Genomic DNA, 16,994 nt, shown 5'->3' on the forward strand with positions numbered 1-16,994 from the left:
TTCTTCTGTTTATTTTCTTTACTCTTTCCATTTTGATGTATTACCTTGTCTTGTCTTCTGGATCTAAATGTCTGAATGTTTTCTCCTCTCCTGCTCTCCTCACTCCTCTCCTGTCCGCTGTCATCCTCTTCAGCTGCAGCTAGGAAATGACTTGACTGCAACTTCAATGCACTCTTTTTATTAAGTCATTGTGTCCTGGGTGTATGAACCCTTAGCAAACCAAAAGCCTTTAATGTTGCACCATGACGCTTGGTGATTGGCATCAGCTTCTGCAGAACATCATTAATATAGTTAACTATGTGTGAAAATTGGCTGAATTCCTTTCCTCTCAAAAGTCACCTTGCCAGCTGAGTCATGGATACTGAAGTTGGCATAACTGGAAGATTCTTTCCAGCAATTCTCAGTGTGAAAAATCATAGCTTGCAAGGGCACAATATTTACTTTTTGAATGTACAAGAGTGAATACATGCACTCATGCAAAATCCATCCCTTTGAGAACCCAAAGTCCAAGAGGGAGGGACAGATATCACACCCTTCGTTCAGTTTCCTCTCACATCTCCACGGCAACTTCAGAGACTATTTCCCTGATGTGAACAACTCCCACTTGAACTGGATCAGAGTCTCATTGAACTGACAAATCCAGGAGAGATGAAAAACATGTTCTGTCAGCTTCGACTGTCAGATTTGTGGATTTCTGTGAGATATGATTACTGTACTCTGTCTGAGAAGGCTGTCAAAGGCCTTTTACCTACAGTAACCTGTTGGGCATCTCATTTTGGAATGAAAGAACATGGAGCTGTCAGCGCTAAAACAACTCTGTTATTTCAGTGTGAAAAGAACATGCAACCCTGTAAACCCAGCACAGGCATGGGTATTATAACACAATTAACATGGTCAAACTTGACTCACATCCACAACACAACATTTTAAATGAAAGTAGCAAGCCTAATCATGCTACCCAACAGAAATGAGAATCAGTAGTATCCCAATTTTCAATGCTGATGTAATGGTGCTACAATAACAAAATGACTTGTGACTCAAACACAGCACTGGAATATTTGTATCTTTCATCTTTCATCTTGTATCTTTCTGTCTTTCATATGTGCTTGACAGTGCCAAAAACGTAACACTTTAGCATAACATTATGCTGTATATCCGTACTCAAGTAATTTGGCCCCATGAGGGCATACTGTTAATTATAACCACTGCAGGTCTTAAATTCTTTCTACTAACCAATGATTGCATTCCACTCTGACATTGCTTTCTGGTATGAGCTTGTAGCATCACGCTCACGAATAGTTGGCACACGCTTGGGAAATGTAAAATGCACAGCGTAGTAGCAGGACATGAAATATAGCAGATCCTCATAGAGCAGGTCTTTAGCAAATCTGGTGATGGCCGTAACTCCGTTGGCAAGAAGGCAATGAGAATCATTCAAAACCAGAATTGGGTTGATGAAGGGTTATTTCGTCAGGTAAGGGTTAGGGTTAGGGTTAGTTGGATCCAAAGGCTAAAGGAAAAAGGCAAAAAGGGGAGGAAAAATGTGAAAAGTATGACAGAATTATTACGACCCAAGTTAAGCCTTAAAAGGGAAACTTAGCTGACAGTGCCCCTCCTTAAGGAGCAGCATATGGGCCCAAAAGTTTGATGGCTGGCTAGTTAGATGGGCTGTAATAATCCCTAAAGAGGAATTAGGTTGTGATAAGGCACCAAACACAGCAGAGTCGGGGCCTGGTTGTCACATGGGTTGGTTGTTATACATTGCTTCTATCTTGGCTCCTAGAGGGCGCTGTGTAAATGTCAAAACATTCTCCTTACCGGTCAGAGGCCACCAATTTGTCATTTCATGTGCTGGCTATAAAAAATTGAGGTGAGAAGAAGAGGAGAGAGGAGAGGAGAGGAAAATAGGGGAGAGGAAAGGAAAAGAGGCAAAGGGAGAGAAAATGAGAAGACTGAAGAGGAGAGGACATGAGACAAGATGAGAGGAAGCAGGAATAGGAGAGGATAAAGGATGAAATGTAGAGAAAAGGAACAGAAAAGATGAAGGGAGAAGATCAGGGGGAAGAAGAAAAAGCAAAAGGAAACAAGAGGCACTTGAGCTGCCTGATGTCTTGCCATAATCACCATGATATATTACATATAACAAGTTATGCTAATGAGGCCATTAATTAAGCTAATTCAACAATTAGCAGATATTTCTATGTCAGCATATTCCTCACATAACACATGGGCGGAATTAACGTGAACTCTACCTTAAAGCATCTTAAAGTAGTTATAGTAGTTTCAAGAAATCAGTTTTTCCTCATTAATAAATGTATGCAGCAAGGTGCTCCAAAATCTAATCAGCTTATCTGCTCTATAGGGGGAACCTGTGGTGTCAGTTTGAGGTTTCTATCATGTGTTGTTTTTGGGTTATTGTGTTCACAAGAATGTGTCTACAGACAGACAGACAGACAGACAGACAGACAGACAGACAGAGCCACCATGACAACATAATGTCCTGCAAGTGTGGGGAAACAATTGTTAATTTCTTTCATTTCTCATTTTCTCATCTATCCTTTCCATTAGGACATTCCTCCTTATCTAGAGAAGTTACATGTCAGTGGTACACATATTTGCACACTTGCAATCACATTAAAAACACATTCCAAGTTCAGCATAGTTCCTTTTTTAACTGAAACAAGTTGCTCTTAAAAAGATAATGACTTTATGAGCTACACACTCACGGCAATTGTGAGCAAAATTACCACACTCCTCCTGGTCACGTTATTGTGTAAGAAGTACGCTACCCAGCAGCTGTACGGTACAGGAAGGAGGAAATCTGTAATGCTGATATCATCAGTCTGCAGGTAGGACAGAGCACTCTTAGCTGAAAGTGGTTGTTGGGAGGGAAAGTGACAAAACTACTGCCCCTGCTGGTTGCATTAAACCCTGAGAGAATCCCCATCCATTTCCTCAATGACACAAGTCATTTCTCACAAGCAATTAACTGCATGAACTTTGCCATAAGAGCATGAATAGACAAGGTTATAAACTGTAACCGCCAGTATTTTTATTGCAGTAAAGCAATGTAAAAACTCACATCTTTAGTAGCCAGAAAGAAATAGTGTCTATGGAGAGGTCAAGCTTTTCTCATTGCGCTTTGAATGCAAACACTGGAGGCTAACACCATGACTTTCCCTCCCCCATTAGCCTCCAACAAGATAGGAAGGAGGATTTGCTCATTGAGCTCAGGGTCGCTTTTTGTAGAGAATATTAAGTTTTACTGAGGCATTCAGTTTTTGATTTGCCATACTCTGGAGGGCTGTCAAGCTGCTGTCTGCTACTCTGATTGATTTCCCCTTTCATAGAAGAGCTTGCGTGAATGTACTGAAATGTAGAAAAAATTAAGATAGATGTTTCGGATTTCTTATTGATCGTTCAGGAGTGTTAACCAGTTGTTCACATCACCACAATATAATTGTTGTCGAGAAAGTCTTGACCTATGTGTTAGGAGACAGAGTAGTAGTACCAAGGCTACTTCTGTCCAAAGTCTCGTGCTGAACTGATGTCGGAGCAGGAGCGTACGCATGTGGATGGCTGTGCTGTGTTCTACAACAGTGGTTCTCAACATGGGGTCCGGGGAACACCAGGGGTCCTTGAGAGGGTTCCAGGGGTCCCCCAGCAAATCGCTAAATTGTTAAATTTCACCATTATTTAATTTACAAGAAGTTAACACAGTTAGAGAATGTAGAAGAATGACTATTTTGACCATAGTTTCACTGTTATCTCTCTACCTACAATACAGATAGTCTTGGAATTCTGGACAAAATCATATCTAACAATAAAAATATTCTCAGATTTGGGTCAGAGAGACAAAATCTCGAGGGTCCGTGATATGAAAAAAGGTTAAGAATCACTGTTCTACAAGACCGAGAAGTGAGCAGCGCTGTATAGCTTAATGGGCAAATCATGGTGGTAGGAGTAGTTTAATCTCTCACCAATTGTGATTGTTACATGGAGAACTACATTTTCTTAAGAATATCTCATAAAACTTCAGTAGTGCAACTGCAGACATGATACCTGATTATTAGGATAGCATTAGGTCCATGAAAGCTGCATAGCACGAGGTTCATGAACGTTCTTGGTTGTTAATTGTTTAACCATCTTGATTTTTTACTTCTGTCATAGATGGAATTCCCATAGTGGCCTTATACTGGAGATTCACTGTCAGCACATTATTATGCTGATTGTTGAATGAGACAAGGAACATCTATACTAAAAAAAAGTAGTTACTATACATGAAATTGGAGTTAAAATTGTTTGAAATTGATCTGTAGTTCACAGTAATTAAAAAAAGATCCAGTAGGTGGTGATATTGGCTAATAAATGGAATATTAATGGACATGAGTAGACATGCAGTTTTGGTCTTGATTGCAGTGCTTCTCAACACCTGAAATACATTTTAGGGAAAATTGGACTTCACAAATTGGACTCGTAACCTATTTGTCAAATCACCATAGCCTCAGATGCTCCTCAGTCACGGCTTTTCATGGAACTGGCTTTCTGTGCCCTTAAAGGCAACTACAAATGTTTCAACAACAAATGTTTCAACAATGTGTCACACTATGTATCAAAGGAGCTATTAAATCCACATCAGTAGTTGGATGTTGGTGCACACTGGCAAAGATGTGATGTCTCACCCTTTTTCTTGTATAATTTCCCATGTTGACTTTACTTAGCTATGCAAAGTGATAGCAATTTCTTCTAGTTAATCATGATAATCATCATGTGATTTCTGACACCCTGTTCGTTTAGGTTTATTCAGTAGACATTTTGGAGAGCGATGGATAGAGATAAGTCTTTGTCAATTCAAATTAACAAATTGGCGATATTTATTTAAAAAGAAACCATGGTCATCTGTCAAAAAAAATTATGTTTGCCTGTAGCCTTGGTCAAGTGATCCTCCGTTACTAATGCTATACCAACAGGTCATTAAAACAAACTTAGCCATGTTTGGTAGTGGCAGTTGAAATGGACAAGGGCCCTTGACCTCACTATCAGTCATGAAACTGATGCTATATTTCTCGATATTCTGAAATACCTGCACTTAACCTTACTGCACTTAACCTGCACTTTACACTGTCTGAATGCTCCATTGAGTCTGCCATCAAGTACAGGACAGACTTGAAGTTATTATGGAAGCCAACGTCTGCTTATTTGACTATTTACTGTCAGGGATGCACAACTGGCAATCCAAATTATGTCTGCCACAAAAAGTGTAAGTTTATCAATAATGGCGTTGCAACTTTTTATGCAACTCTGGAGAAAAAGTATTTTTGGAGTAATTGAATCATTTCCCCTTCACCTGGAGGCAGTGAGTGTCAGCACTCACAGGTATTCGGTACGTTGTGCTTTAACGGCTCTGACAAAGACTCAGTTGTGATTTGTGGGCTGACAAAGTGTAATCACTCTTCTAAATTAATGCAGTAATTCCTTCCAATTTCATTTAGTAACGAAGCATCACTCATTTTAAATGGGGTACAAAAATGTAAATTGTATTGAAGGGCAGTGTAACCTTCAAACTCTCTTCAAGAGTGCTTAATAGCTTAAAGTCCCCGTGAAATGAACTCCCATTACGTTTACTTCCTTGAAAAAAGAGTAAATATAAATTCCAACTAATAAAACCATCACAGATTTTGAACAATCCCACCCCTCCGCCCCTTCCATCAAATAAAACTGCCCTTCTTCTCCCTGACTGATATTCCATCAGTTTAGACTTTTGAATGATCTCTCACTGCATTATGTCCCGCCCCAACATCCTGTTTCAACAGGAAACATGTCAAATCAAGGAAGTAAAGATGCCACTTCATGGGGTCTTTAAGTCCTCTTTTATTCTGGTCTGTTTGTATAGAGTAAACCACGTTAGTGATACCAATGCTCCCTTGCCAGCACTAAAGCTATCTATGGAAGCTGTAGCATGAACAGCAGCATACGATATTCTGACATGAATGATTTACATTAATTCATTACATTACATTTTATATCACTTGAGCACTTGATCAAGCTTGCTGTTTTATCAAAAATGGTTATTATGCTAACTCTTGTGGTTGCCACAATCTTGCTTTTGTTTTTGTTTTTTTTTCCTACACTGCTTTGGAGAAAAAAAGTACCCATTGTTGACCGTTGTACATAAGCCATAATAATGTAGAGGGCACTCTTTACTGTGGTTATGGGTACTTTGCTGTTGCTTATATATATAAAATTGACTTCTTGCAATTACATGATTAGAATAATATGATATTTTTCTTTTCTAAAATAATTTTTGTTTTGTGGTTTTCATGAATAAGCCTTTGCGTAAGTGGAAAAATGAGCTTGTGTCCAGGTGTTGTGTACTCGGACAATGTACTACCTAAGTCAGAAATGAAAGTATTGTATTTTCTCCCTCAAGGGAGGGACGTGTACATGCTACTGTGCAAAACACACCAGAAACTAGTTTTTAAAAGCAGATTTAAAAAGATTTCTTCCCGGGAGAGAATTATGCCCTGGACCCCCTAGTATTTCTAGGGAAGAGCCCTTTTCTGTCTGATCTCTCCTGTCTGCAGGGTAACCCTATGGTTAGAGAGACCATACCAAAACCAAAAGGTCACAGTTTTATCCCCAAAAGCCATGTGTCCTGACGAAATGTCCTGGAGAAAGACACAGAAGCCCTACCTGCTCACTCTCAAGTCACTCTGGATAAGACTGTCAGCTAAATGCCTGTAGGGCAAATGTAAATGTTTTGGATGTCAGAGGACATAAAGCTGTACATACAGAGACTACCGCTGTTCTACTAACAAAGAGTCACCGATGGAAGGAATGCTCATTGAAAAGACTGAGGCCAATGCTTTTCAGTCAGTTGTGTATTTATTGAATGAAAGGTGACAATGTTTCAAAGAACAAAAGATTGTCAGGTAGAGTAGGGCTGTTGTAAAAAAGATCCTAGGTTTGGGAAAGCATGCAGCTAAAAATGACAGATTGCTGAATGTCAGTGGAAATCCATCTGCCATTATTTGTTTCTTTCATAGCCTACTCGTCATTCCCAGCTGGTTATGTAATCCAGAATAGCTTTTGATTAAATGGTGGCAGTGTGTGAGGAAAGTAGCACTGCAAACAAGTGTAAACACAATATCAGCACAAGGTACCAGAAAGTACAGAAATATACATCAAAGTGCTGTCAACAGTCTCAAAAGTTACCACAGAGCGCCACAATGTACTGCAAAGCAGGGCGAAGTCACCACAAAGTGTTTTTAGTGGTTGTTAAAGGAGGGGAAAGTGTTGCTAATTCACCCCCACCCCCCAGCAATTAAATTTCTCACTCAGTTGTACCTCAGCATTAGTTAGTTTTTCGAGGAGGGGAGAGCATTACTCATCTACTTTCCCCACCCAGATTCCCAGTGGGTCCAACCGTTGAACTTCACATCACAAACCCACTTCTCAGACTTTTAAGCTGCCACCACTAAGGTCATGCACTTCCAGCTGCAGCTTACACTAACTTGTTGAAACTGCAAACCACATTTCCTGTGCTATTTCCATAGATATTTTCACTGCAGCAGAGCTGATGCATGAGAGAAACGTGAAGGCTTGTGTTTTTTTTTGTTTGTTAGACACACAAGCAAATCTAATGCAGGTGAAATGCTGCTGAGTCTCTGTTCAACACAGACTCTTATGACTCAATAAAATGTGATCTTACTGGGACACCAGAATATTTGTTACATCTATTGTTAGAGTATTGTGGCTTTGACTTGTGCACTCTGTTCAAGTCAAGTCATGTCATGTCTGTTTACAGCATACACATGGTAAACTTGTAAATGCTTGTATGCTGGGTCCTCTCAGTATAAAAAGAATAGTAACATATGTTCATAAAAATAAATATAGAATTAATATTGATTAAGAATCAATTGGTGTGGTGTAAAGTGACATAATGTGGCATAAGGTGCTGAGTGTCCTGAGATAGTGGTCATGTGACTTTTCAATGGGTTGATTGTACTGTAACATTGGCGATCTACAGACTGAAGTTTATTGCATTGCATTGCATTCACTGTAAGTCACTCTGGATAAGACTAAACACCTAAAGTGTAAAATGTTGACAATACTTCATTTAGAATCCCATAATGCTCTCCTGTTACATTACCATTATCAAAACTAGGTAGTGGTGATAACTTTTGCTGCTTGAACTTGACCGTATAGCATAGTTGCAGAAGGCGATGGTGACACACGCCTCAGGCAGACACAGAATTGAATTCCACCTTCGAGCCTGAGGTTGATTTAAGCTCAGGAGAAATGTTTCAACATGCCTACACTTGGAGCAGAAAGGCCTTGTAGAAGCAGAAAGCCCACTCTTTCTTAACTGCACTGTAGTATGTTGTAAAGTAAGGAGAGGTGAATCATTCTGCTCAACTAAATAATATAATATAGTATGCACATCCATACACACACACACACACACACACACACAATAACATTGTGTAAATGTTCCGAAACATTTGGAAAACACAGGTACAAACATTGTAACAATGGGTTTATTTATGCATTTAGCACTTTGAATTCAGTCCATACCATTATTCTTCAAACATTAGCCTTCACTCTATCCTATCTGATCCGAAGAGCTTGTATATAAAAATTATACATATTTCAACTCAGAAGACTATTTGTCATCAGAATTTACTTGCATTCATAAAGATTTTTAATTCATTTTCCATGACAATTTTGCAAGCAGTGATTGATCTAAAGTAAACAGCAGCAACAACAAAAAACAATGAAAGTAAGTTCACTAATAATTAATCTATTGGATTCCTCTGAGAATTCTTTGAGATTTCTGAATGACTGAGATTATTCAAATCAAGTCATATTTATTTATTTTATTGCTCTTAACAGATTTGTCACAAGGTGTTTCACAGAGCATCAAAGGACATAAATGCAGATAAAAAACAAGAGGGAACAAATACATTTTATGATGTGAAGCCAGAGCTTGTGAGCGTATGTGCATGTGTGTGTGCACGAGAGCGCATCTATGTTCATGCATGCCTGTGCTCGCACATACATGCTGGAGTAGACAGCACCAGGGCAGGAGCAGAGAGCAAAGATACAGTAGTATGATGTTTGTTAATGAAGTAGACAGGTTAGCAGCTTGGAAAAATAAGAGAGGAAGTCCAAAGTACACTCCAGGAAAAGTCGGAGAAGGAGATTTAAAACATTTTCTTAGAAGGTAATCACTTAAACCTCCAGCAAACCAGCCGTCCCTTCACAACAGTGGAATAAGCCTTTGTCAGAACACAGCATTCCAGTGTTTTTATGTACTTGCATGTAGAGAAGGGATTAACAACATTAAACTGACAAGAACTTGTTGGCAGTTTTCTTTTGCTGTTCATTAACTCTATTATCTGAAGCAACAAATCCCCAGATATTTGCACTCTGTTCCAGTGGAATCAGAATGTTCTGGAATTGTAGGTCAGATCAAATTTACAAATGCACCAGCAGCATTAGCATTGACTAGATTTGCTCATGTTTGTGCTGTGATTCCCATACAAATCAGGTATGCCAGTTTCAACTGTAGTAGCTTTAACTACTCTAATACTAATGAACCACCATTTTAAGGAATTATTCTGTAATAGTGAAGTGAGGGACAAAGATCAAGCCCACTGGACCATTTTTTATGTATTTTTTAATACAAGGGTAAAACTCTGCCAATTGGCTGAGAGTTTCACCTTTTCCATCACACTTGTTTCAAGAATTCTGATTAATTTTTAAGTGATATATGGCCAATCATTCCACTTTTTGATAATGTCACTTGATTCAATCATATTATTGCAAGAAGTCAATTTTATGTCTGTAAGTAACTAAAATTAGGCCTATCATTACCCATTGCCAGATGTTTCCATTTGAAGAATAATAAGGTTTTAAGACAGAAAACAAGTTTAAATTTGATGAATGATTTTGTATGTAGGTTGACATTGATTGGGCTGTAAACTTTGAACATTGTCCGCCATAGTCCATACTGCTCTCCCCTCCCTCCCATCAGTCCTTCCATGCTAACAAGCTGTTAACTACTGGCTCCATCAGACAACCAACTCTCCTCCCAGGACACTTAAGTGAGCATGTGGGGGGCATGGGCAAATGGCCTCATAGGATTAGCCAGCACTGTCTGCCATTGTCAAGGCCAGACCCAAACTTCACTTCAATCACCCCAGCCATCTCCCTTCTTGTTTTCAATACACAAGCAAAGCTATCAGGAAGGAACTGGGGACTGTTATCCTGAGGGTTGTTCTTCCACCGCTGGGACAGCTTGGACTGAGGGAGTAAAGTGGAGAATAGCTAGTGAAGCAGCTATTGCTAATTGAATGGTCATGGGTTAGTACCAATCAAGTCTCAGATAGATGGGTTAAATATTTTTTTTTAATCAGATGTCACCATTGACTATACATCCATAATGTGATGTTTTGAGCCCCTCTGGATCTTCTCAGAGTTCATTCATAAGAACAAAACGGCGCTATAGATACACACAGGAAGGCAAGACCAAGTAGAACAAATCAGGAAAGGATATAGCAGCAGTTAGGTTCTTGTTCCTATATCATAGATAACAGCTCAAACCAAAGATTAAGATTATGATTGTCAGTGAATTAAATCTAAGCATCCATTTTATGTTTGTATTACCCTGTCACAATGTTTCCCATGCCAACTTTTGCATAGTTGTGTGTTACTGCTGTCAAAAACTGCATGCGTAAAGAGAGACTGGCACCACAGCCTGCATGTACCCAGATGGCCCATGAACAAAAGGACACCAACAACTCTGGCATATCCACACACAATGCCATAGCATGAGGACTCACTTTATGAGCTTACATCAAAGGGCTAGACACCAGGTAATGGTCTTACCTGCCCCCAAGTCTGCCCTGACTACACCCACTTGGCTGCTTAGACCCCTCCCTTTCTGGGGTGACCAATCAAGTTCAAGGGTCAGGCCTCCCAACGCTAAAATATCAGGATATGGCCAGAGAAGACTTTGAAGGTGTTTACTCTGGTATTTACTCTGTGGATGAAGAAAACTGGCAATAGGGGGTTCCATAGAGACCATTGATATATTTGACTTCAGTGTTCGAATATCTGACTAGCAGCACTTTGTCTCAAAACTTCTGCATCAAGGCTCTGCCAACTACTGTTGGTGGTGATAACCTGAGGACACGGAGAAATGCAACACATCACTGGTAAGCTTCATCTTTAAAGCTCTATTAAATCTAACTGTGCTGTACATGAGCATGCAAGTGCAATGTGCCACTGTGCGTATCAGTGTTAAAAGGGAAGGGAACACACTGCAATGATTTGTTAATTTATTGGGCTGTATATAATTCACTCATGCAAGTGATGTGATAGTGATGTAGCCCTGAGAAATTCACCTGGTGTTCCCTGTACTTTATTTATGCAGGCCACCACAACAAGGTTACTGCATGAGAAAATGTGAAATTTAAATATCAGTATTACTTAGTACTAGATTGCTCAAAAAGCACAGGCGGTGTAGAAATAAAACTGAGAAGGGTGTGCAAAATTACCGCCATTCTTCTGGGAATTCAAGCTTTTTGTGCATATCCAATCAAATCCCTGTAGATAATAATACAACACTTTCGCAAACCATGCTGTAATAAATCATTTTGCATGTGCTGTAAACATGACTGATTTTTGCAGCACTGTTTACATTTGTATTTGTATTTTCTCTGTCTCCACAGACTCCAAGCCTAACCTCAGTATGCCCCAGCCCCCTCCAGTAGCTGATTCGTACCAGCAGGGCTGCATCAAGATGACGCTGGAGAATGCTGATCTCTGGAAGGCCTTCCATAGCATTGGGACAGAGATGATTATCACCAAGCACGGAAGGTAACATCACTGGCACAGTTAGTCAGCTACTGAATGAAGACATTATTTTAAAAGGAGACAATTTCCAGTTACTAGGGTGTTTCCCTGCTTTCCAATAGTTCCAGTAGTTCTTTTTTTTTTATCTTGTCAAGATCCGTTTCTCACACCAACCAAAACCTAAGAGAAATAGTTGCCCATGTTTTAGGTTGCAGTACTCACGGAAAAAGTGATGGTGTTGCACACATAGCATGCTATGGTGTGCCTAAGATGTTGATATCAATAAACCCTGGTTACTGATTACTCTGGTGTGCCTGGCAACTCCACAACTTCTGTTTTCGCTGCCCTGATCACATCCCTGTAGATTTATTTTGTTCTCATCTTGCACATACATCAAAAAAACTCCATTAAGATTTTTTTTTAGTGACTCTGCATTGGTGTTTGTGTGTTTCAGGAGAATGTTTCCACACTGCAACGTCAGTCTGTCTGGGCTCCAACCCTATGCCAATTATGTCGTCATGGTGGACATGGTTCCTGCAGACAGCCTCAGATACAAGGTAAGGAATACAATACACCAGGAGCCTATTTCACACATATGCACAGCACGCACCAAGCATGCATTGTTACATAACTCTGGATTAGATTTTTCTCCATTGTTTTCCACGTTTGGTTTAGTTTGTTGAAAGAATAAGAGGTTAAAAGCAACAGATTGCACTATGCAAAACCCAGCAGTCTGCATCCAGGTTACAGCCGAACCAGACATCGGCCTGCCCACACTAGGCCATTCACTGCAGCCGCTGCATATCAAAGCCTTTCATCATTTCCTGTTTGTGTACCCCCAGCTGGAGGCCCATCAATTAGCATCCCTCCTCCACCTCTCCCCATCCCAGTCAGGGTGAATGGGGAGCAATCAGCCCCTTTGTACATGCAACGGCCCTCCCATCAACGGCTCTGGCACCATTTGGTCACAGATATATCTATTCGCACATACATGAAAAGAAAGAAGTGCATACACAAGGGAAAGTGAAAGTGGAGAGTGGAGAGACAGTTTCAAATTTGGCTTGTTGCGATGCTGCAGAAACAATGACATACTCTTTCTCTGTTTTCATGATATGCCTCACCTTTTATTGAAGGGGATTTGTTATATCAGCATCAGAATTATTTTAACTGTCAATCATAATTTATATACTGAATTCCTTTACATGTGGAATTTTCATGGACAACACAAAGGTTTTCACACGCTCTCTTACATAACATCCTATCTCAGTCATTATGGGGAGAGAAAATAATTGAAAGTCTTCATGCTTCATGTGGAGTGCTGCTTGTTCAGACATGTCCTGGGGTCTCACACTTGTAACCCCCCTCCTCCCCTCCTCCATCTCTCTGTAGTGGAATAAGGAGCAGTGGGAGGTAGCGGGGAAGGCAGAGCCCCAGCCCCCGTGTCGGACCTACCGGCACCCCGACTCCCCTGCCATAGGAAATCACTGGATGAAGCGCTCTCTGTCGTTCCTCAAGATGAAGCTCACCAACAACACCTTGGACCAGCGTGGCCAAGTAAGATGCCGTCTTACTATCATGAAAAACTATTCTAAAGTTTAGTTTTTTCTTTGTGCTTGATCCAATATTCTGCTCACTCTGCTTTTCTCCACCCGTTAGATCATCCTGCACTCCATGCATCGCTACTATCCCAGGTTTCATGTGATCCAGGCAGACAGTCCGTACACGGTCCGCTGGGGCCCCTTTCAGACCTTCTCCTTCCCAGAGACTTCCTTCACCGCAGTCACCGCTTACCAGAATCCCAAGGTACCAATCAAAAACCTTGTAAAAACTCACGAACAACTTTCAAAAATACATGGGCATCAATAGGTATGCTCCTACATGCAGGAACAAATTGGGAATTTCTTACCAAATTGGGGAAAAAAAGAGTGAAAAAAAAAGTGTCACCTACTCTTACAAAATGAATAATAGCACACAGTTCAATGTTTTTTTAAAGGATAGTAGGTGAAACTGGTAATGCTCTATCTTTTAGAGATGTTGTATGGTGAATTGAATGTAGGGTAGTTGTTCAGTTTTTCACATTTATCTGCATTTATCTGGTGCTCTTATTCAGTGCAATTTATAATGACTGAGCAGGAGGGGTCCACACTGCCATCCTATTTTAATGGATATACAGCAATTGTTCAAATCAACTTATGATATGAGTAATGATGCTATTCCTGTTTTATTGAAACAAAAAACTTTGCACCACTGACAATGATCTTTTCTTGCCTTCTTTAAGATCACCAAATTGAAGATTGACCACAACCCCTTTGCTAAAGGATTCAGGGAGGGAGGCACCCATTCCCACAGTAAAAGGTAGGCCTTCATTTATTAACAGGGATGGAGTTTTTAGTAGGTCACTAACCAGTCACTAGTAAGTCTCAGCTACCTTGCTAGCTGCCTTGAGTTGCCTTTGTCGCCGATTTGAACAGGACCTAGTAATTGTAGTTTAGTTTATTTGACGTTTTTAAAAAACTATTAAGTGTTCAAAATATCTGCATCAAAATGAACAAGGTTAACACACAAAAAAGAGCTGTTTCTGTTGTAGTCTTTGGTTTTTAAAACATGGACAGTATGACATTAAAAAATCAGAATGGGCTACTAGTCAGTTAGTCTCTATGTATACAAGAAACAAAGTAAGGCAGGAAGGCACAAAAAATGCTTTAAATGTTCCATTCTCTTTTTCATAGGTGTCGTTCAAACAGGAGTCCTAACAGAGCTGCAAAGAGAGCCACACTGGATAGGAATGCCCCATGCAAAAGTCCTCCAGGTAAGTTTTTTTTTAAATAATGAACATGTTCTCAAAAATACATTAATCTATATATGGTCTCAAAGTGCCAGTATGTGATTACAAATAAGCTTCATTTACATACTGAAGCATCATGGTTAAGGTTATGACACATACCGCTTGTATGAAATCATACCTTACCAGCAGATAAACCAGAGTATAATAAAATAAACCCTAAACTTAAATACCGATTGTATGAATAGGTACTCATGTGTATCAACATACCAATGTCTCCACATTCCTGTGCAGTCCTATTAAACATTGTATTTCCCTCCCAGGCCTCCAGAGGATGCCGTCCACCTCTCAGTCAACAGAGGAAAGGAAGAGCCACGGCTCCACAGAGGAGTCACTGAAGGAGGGTCACCTTTCACCCTGGGGTGCGGAGCGGGACCCGTCTGACAGCCTACACACCGAGCCCCTGGAGCTGCACGGGCCTGACTACAGCTGTGAGGAACAGATGGTGCCCGCATCCATGGCCTACCAACCCTACAGGTACGATTAAAGATACCCAGAACTTTTAACGATCCCTGTTGGGAAACTGGGTCGTCACGTCTAATAGTAATAGGATACAACACAGGAAAATAGAATATAAGCAGAGATATAGAATATAAATGAGACAATAAACACACGCAACCAACTGTTTCAACATTAGTAGAATGTGCGCATGACAACTATGGCAAAAAGTATGATTTGCAGTATTAATAGGGTGTGCAGGATAACAGCAATAGAACTTACTGAGGTAAAGAAAGAATATTTACAATGAATATATATCACACATATGGAATATATGCCATACAAAATATGAAAATGTACCAAAAATATGAAATATGAGGTACTAAATAAGTGGAAAACATACTTGCATAATAATAAAACATACTTGCATAATAATAAAACATACTTGCATAATAATAAAACATACATAACATAATATCAATATAGATGCGATATATAACAGTGATGTTGGACAGTGTGTGTATATGTGTGGATGAGGAGGTCTAGCCTGCATACCCACAGAGTATTTAACATATTTACATACAGAGACTGTTTTATGTAAAATAGCTCACTCTGAGCTGGCCGTAGCAACTGTGGCTTTGAATCAAACATTTTTGTATTTACTCATTAGATAAGTTTTGTTTTACATGCTTGTTATTCTCCTACCAAAACAAATTGTTTGGAAAATTACTGTAAAGACACGGGATTGATGCAGGGTTTGGGGGTGAATAAAATAGTTATAACTGTACTTTATTAAATCAGAGACCACTTGACTGGAAAGATACATGGGCAATAACAACAGAACCTCACATGGATGATCACAATAATGCAGCATGATTAAAGATTAATGATTAAAATTAAACCCCATGACATTTTTTCTTTTCTCCAGATCTGTGGAGTATGACAGACTTCCATCCCCTTCCAACGGGACGGAGGACGGCGATGGACGGCGAAGCTACGAATCCCCTGTCCTGGATGTGGCCACTGTCCCACACGGGCATGATCAGGCCAATAGGTTCGGCCTTGCCAGGGACACGGGCCACCACCAACAACACTGCAGCGTGATCCAGAATCAGATGTCCGCGCCCTGCCAGGAGTACCGACTCACCCCTGTCAGTGTGCCCATGTCTTCCAAAGCTGGCTCCGGTATCCTGGGTTACTCAATCTACGGTCACGGGTGCCAGCCTGAGCAGAACGCGGGTCAGTGGGCGGAGGTTGAGGCTGGTGGACAGTATATAGTGCACACCCTCGCCCACCCTACTCCCCATCCACTCGCCACAGCCGAACATGGCACTCAACAACTCGGCTACCAACAACGCGGCTACCATCACCACGGCAACACGGCAGATTGGAGCCAGTACCCACTCTTCTCCTACTCCTGTTGGTGAACTTTGGTCATTTGATCATCATCATGGATCTGACGATAAAACCCTTAAAGCTCTATTATTATGGAGTTTATCCACTAGGAGATGAGAGGAAGGTGAACAACTATGCTGTCATACTGAGTGGCCAAGACACTGACAGACAACTCCCAATGGGTCCATGGGTTAAAATGTAAAGTGCCTGTGCTGTTTGTGATTAATTGCTTGAAGATCAAGGACATTATAAGTTGTATGTGTTTGCACAGTGCAAAAAACGTCAATTTAGTCTCACATTCAGCCTTCAAATCTTATTTTTCTTAAACCAACAGAAAAATCCTACCAATGCAGTTTCACTTGTTTCAGGAATTTTCTAGAAATGAGTGTCAATATCTAAGTCGGAATAAGGCAGATCACTGCACTACTATCAAGAAAATGACACTTAATGCTACAAA

At 40.3% G+C, this 16,994-nt stretch overlaps 1 protein-coding gene across 1 annotated transcript; it reads left to right on the top strand.

Moving 5' to 3' along the window:
• The first annotated feature begins 11,206 nt into the window (after positions 1-11,206).
• LOC139923809 (T-box protein VegT-like) lies at positions 11,207-16,569 on the top strand. Its single transcript, XM_071914673.2, has 9 exons — positions 11,207-11,222; positions 11,739-11,886; positions 12,317-12,419; positions 13,252-13,416; positions 13,519-13,665; positions 14,141-14,217; positions 14,592-14,671; positions 14,968-15,181; positions 16,071-16,569. Exons 1-9 carry the CDS (start codon positions 11,207-11,209, stop codon positions 16,567-16,569), a joined length of 1,449 nt encoding a protein of 482 aa, XP_071770774.2.
• Positions 16,570-16,994: the final 425 nt, after the last annotated feature.

This window comes from Centroberyx gerrardi, chromosome 2 (genome assembly GCF_048128805.1).
Source record: "Centroberyx gerrardi isolate f3 chromosome 2, fCenGer3.hap1.cur.20231027, whole genome shotgun sequence".
In the NCBI taxonomy this organism is placed as follows: Eukaryota; Metazoa; Chordata; class Actinopteri; order Beryciformes; family Berycidae; genus Centroberyx; species Centroberyx gerrardi.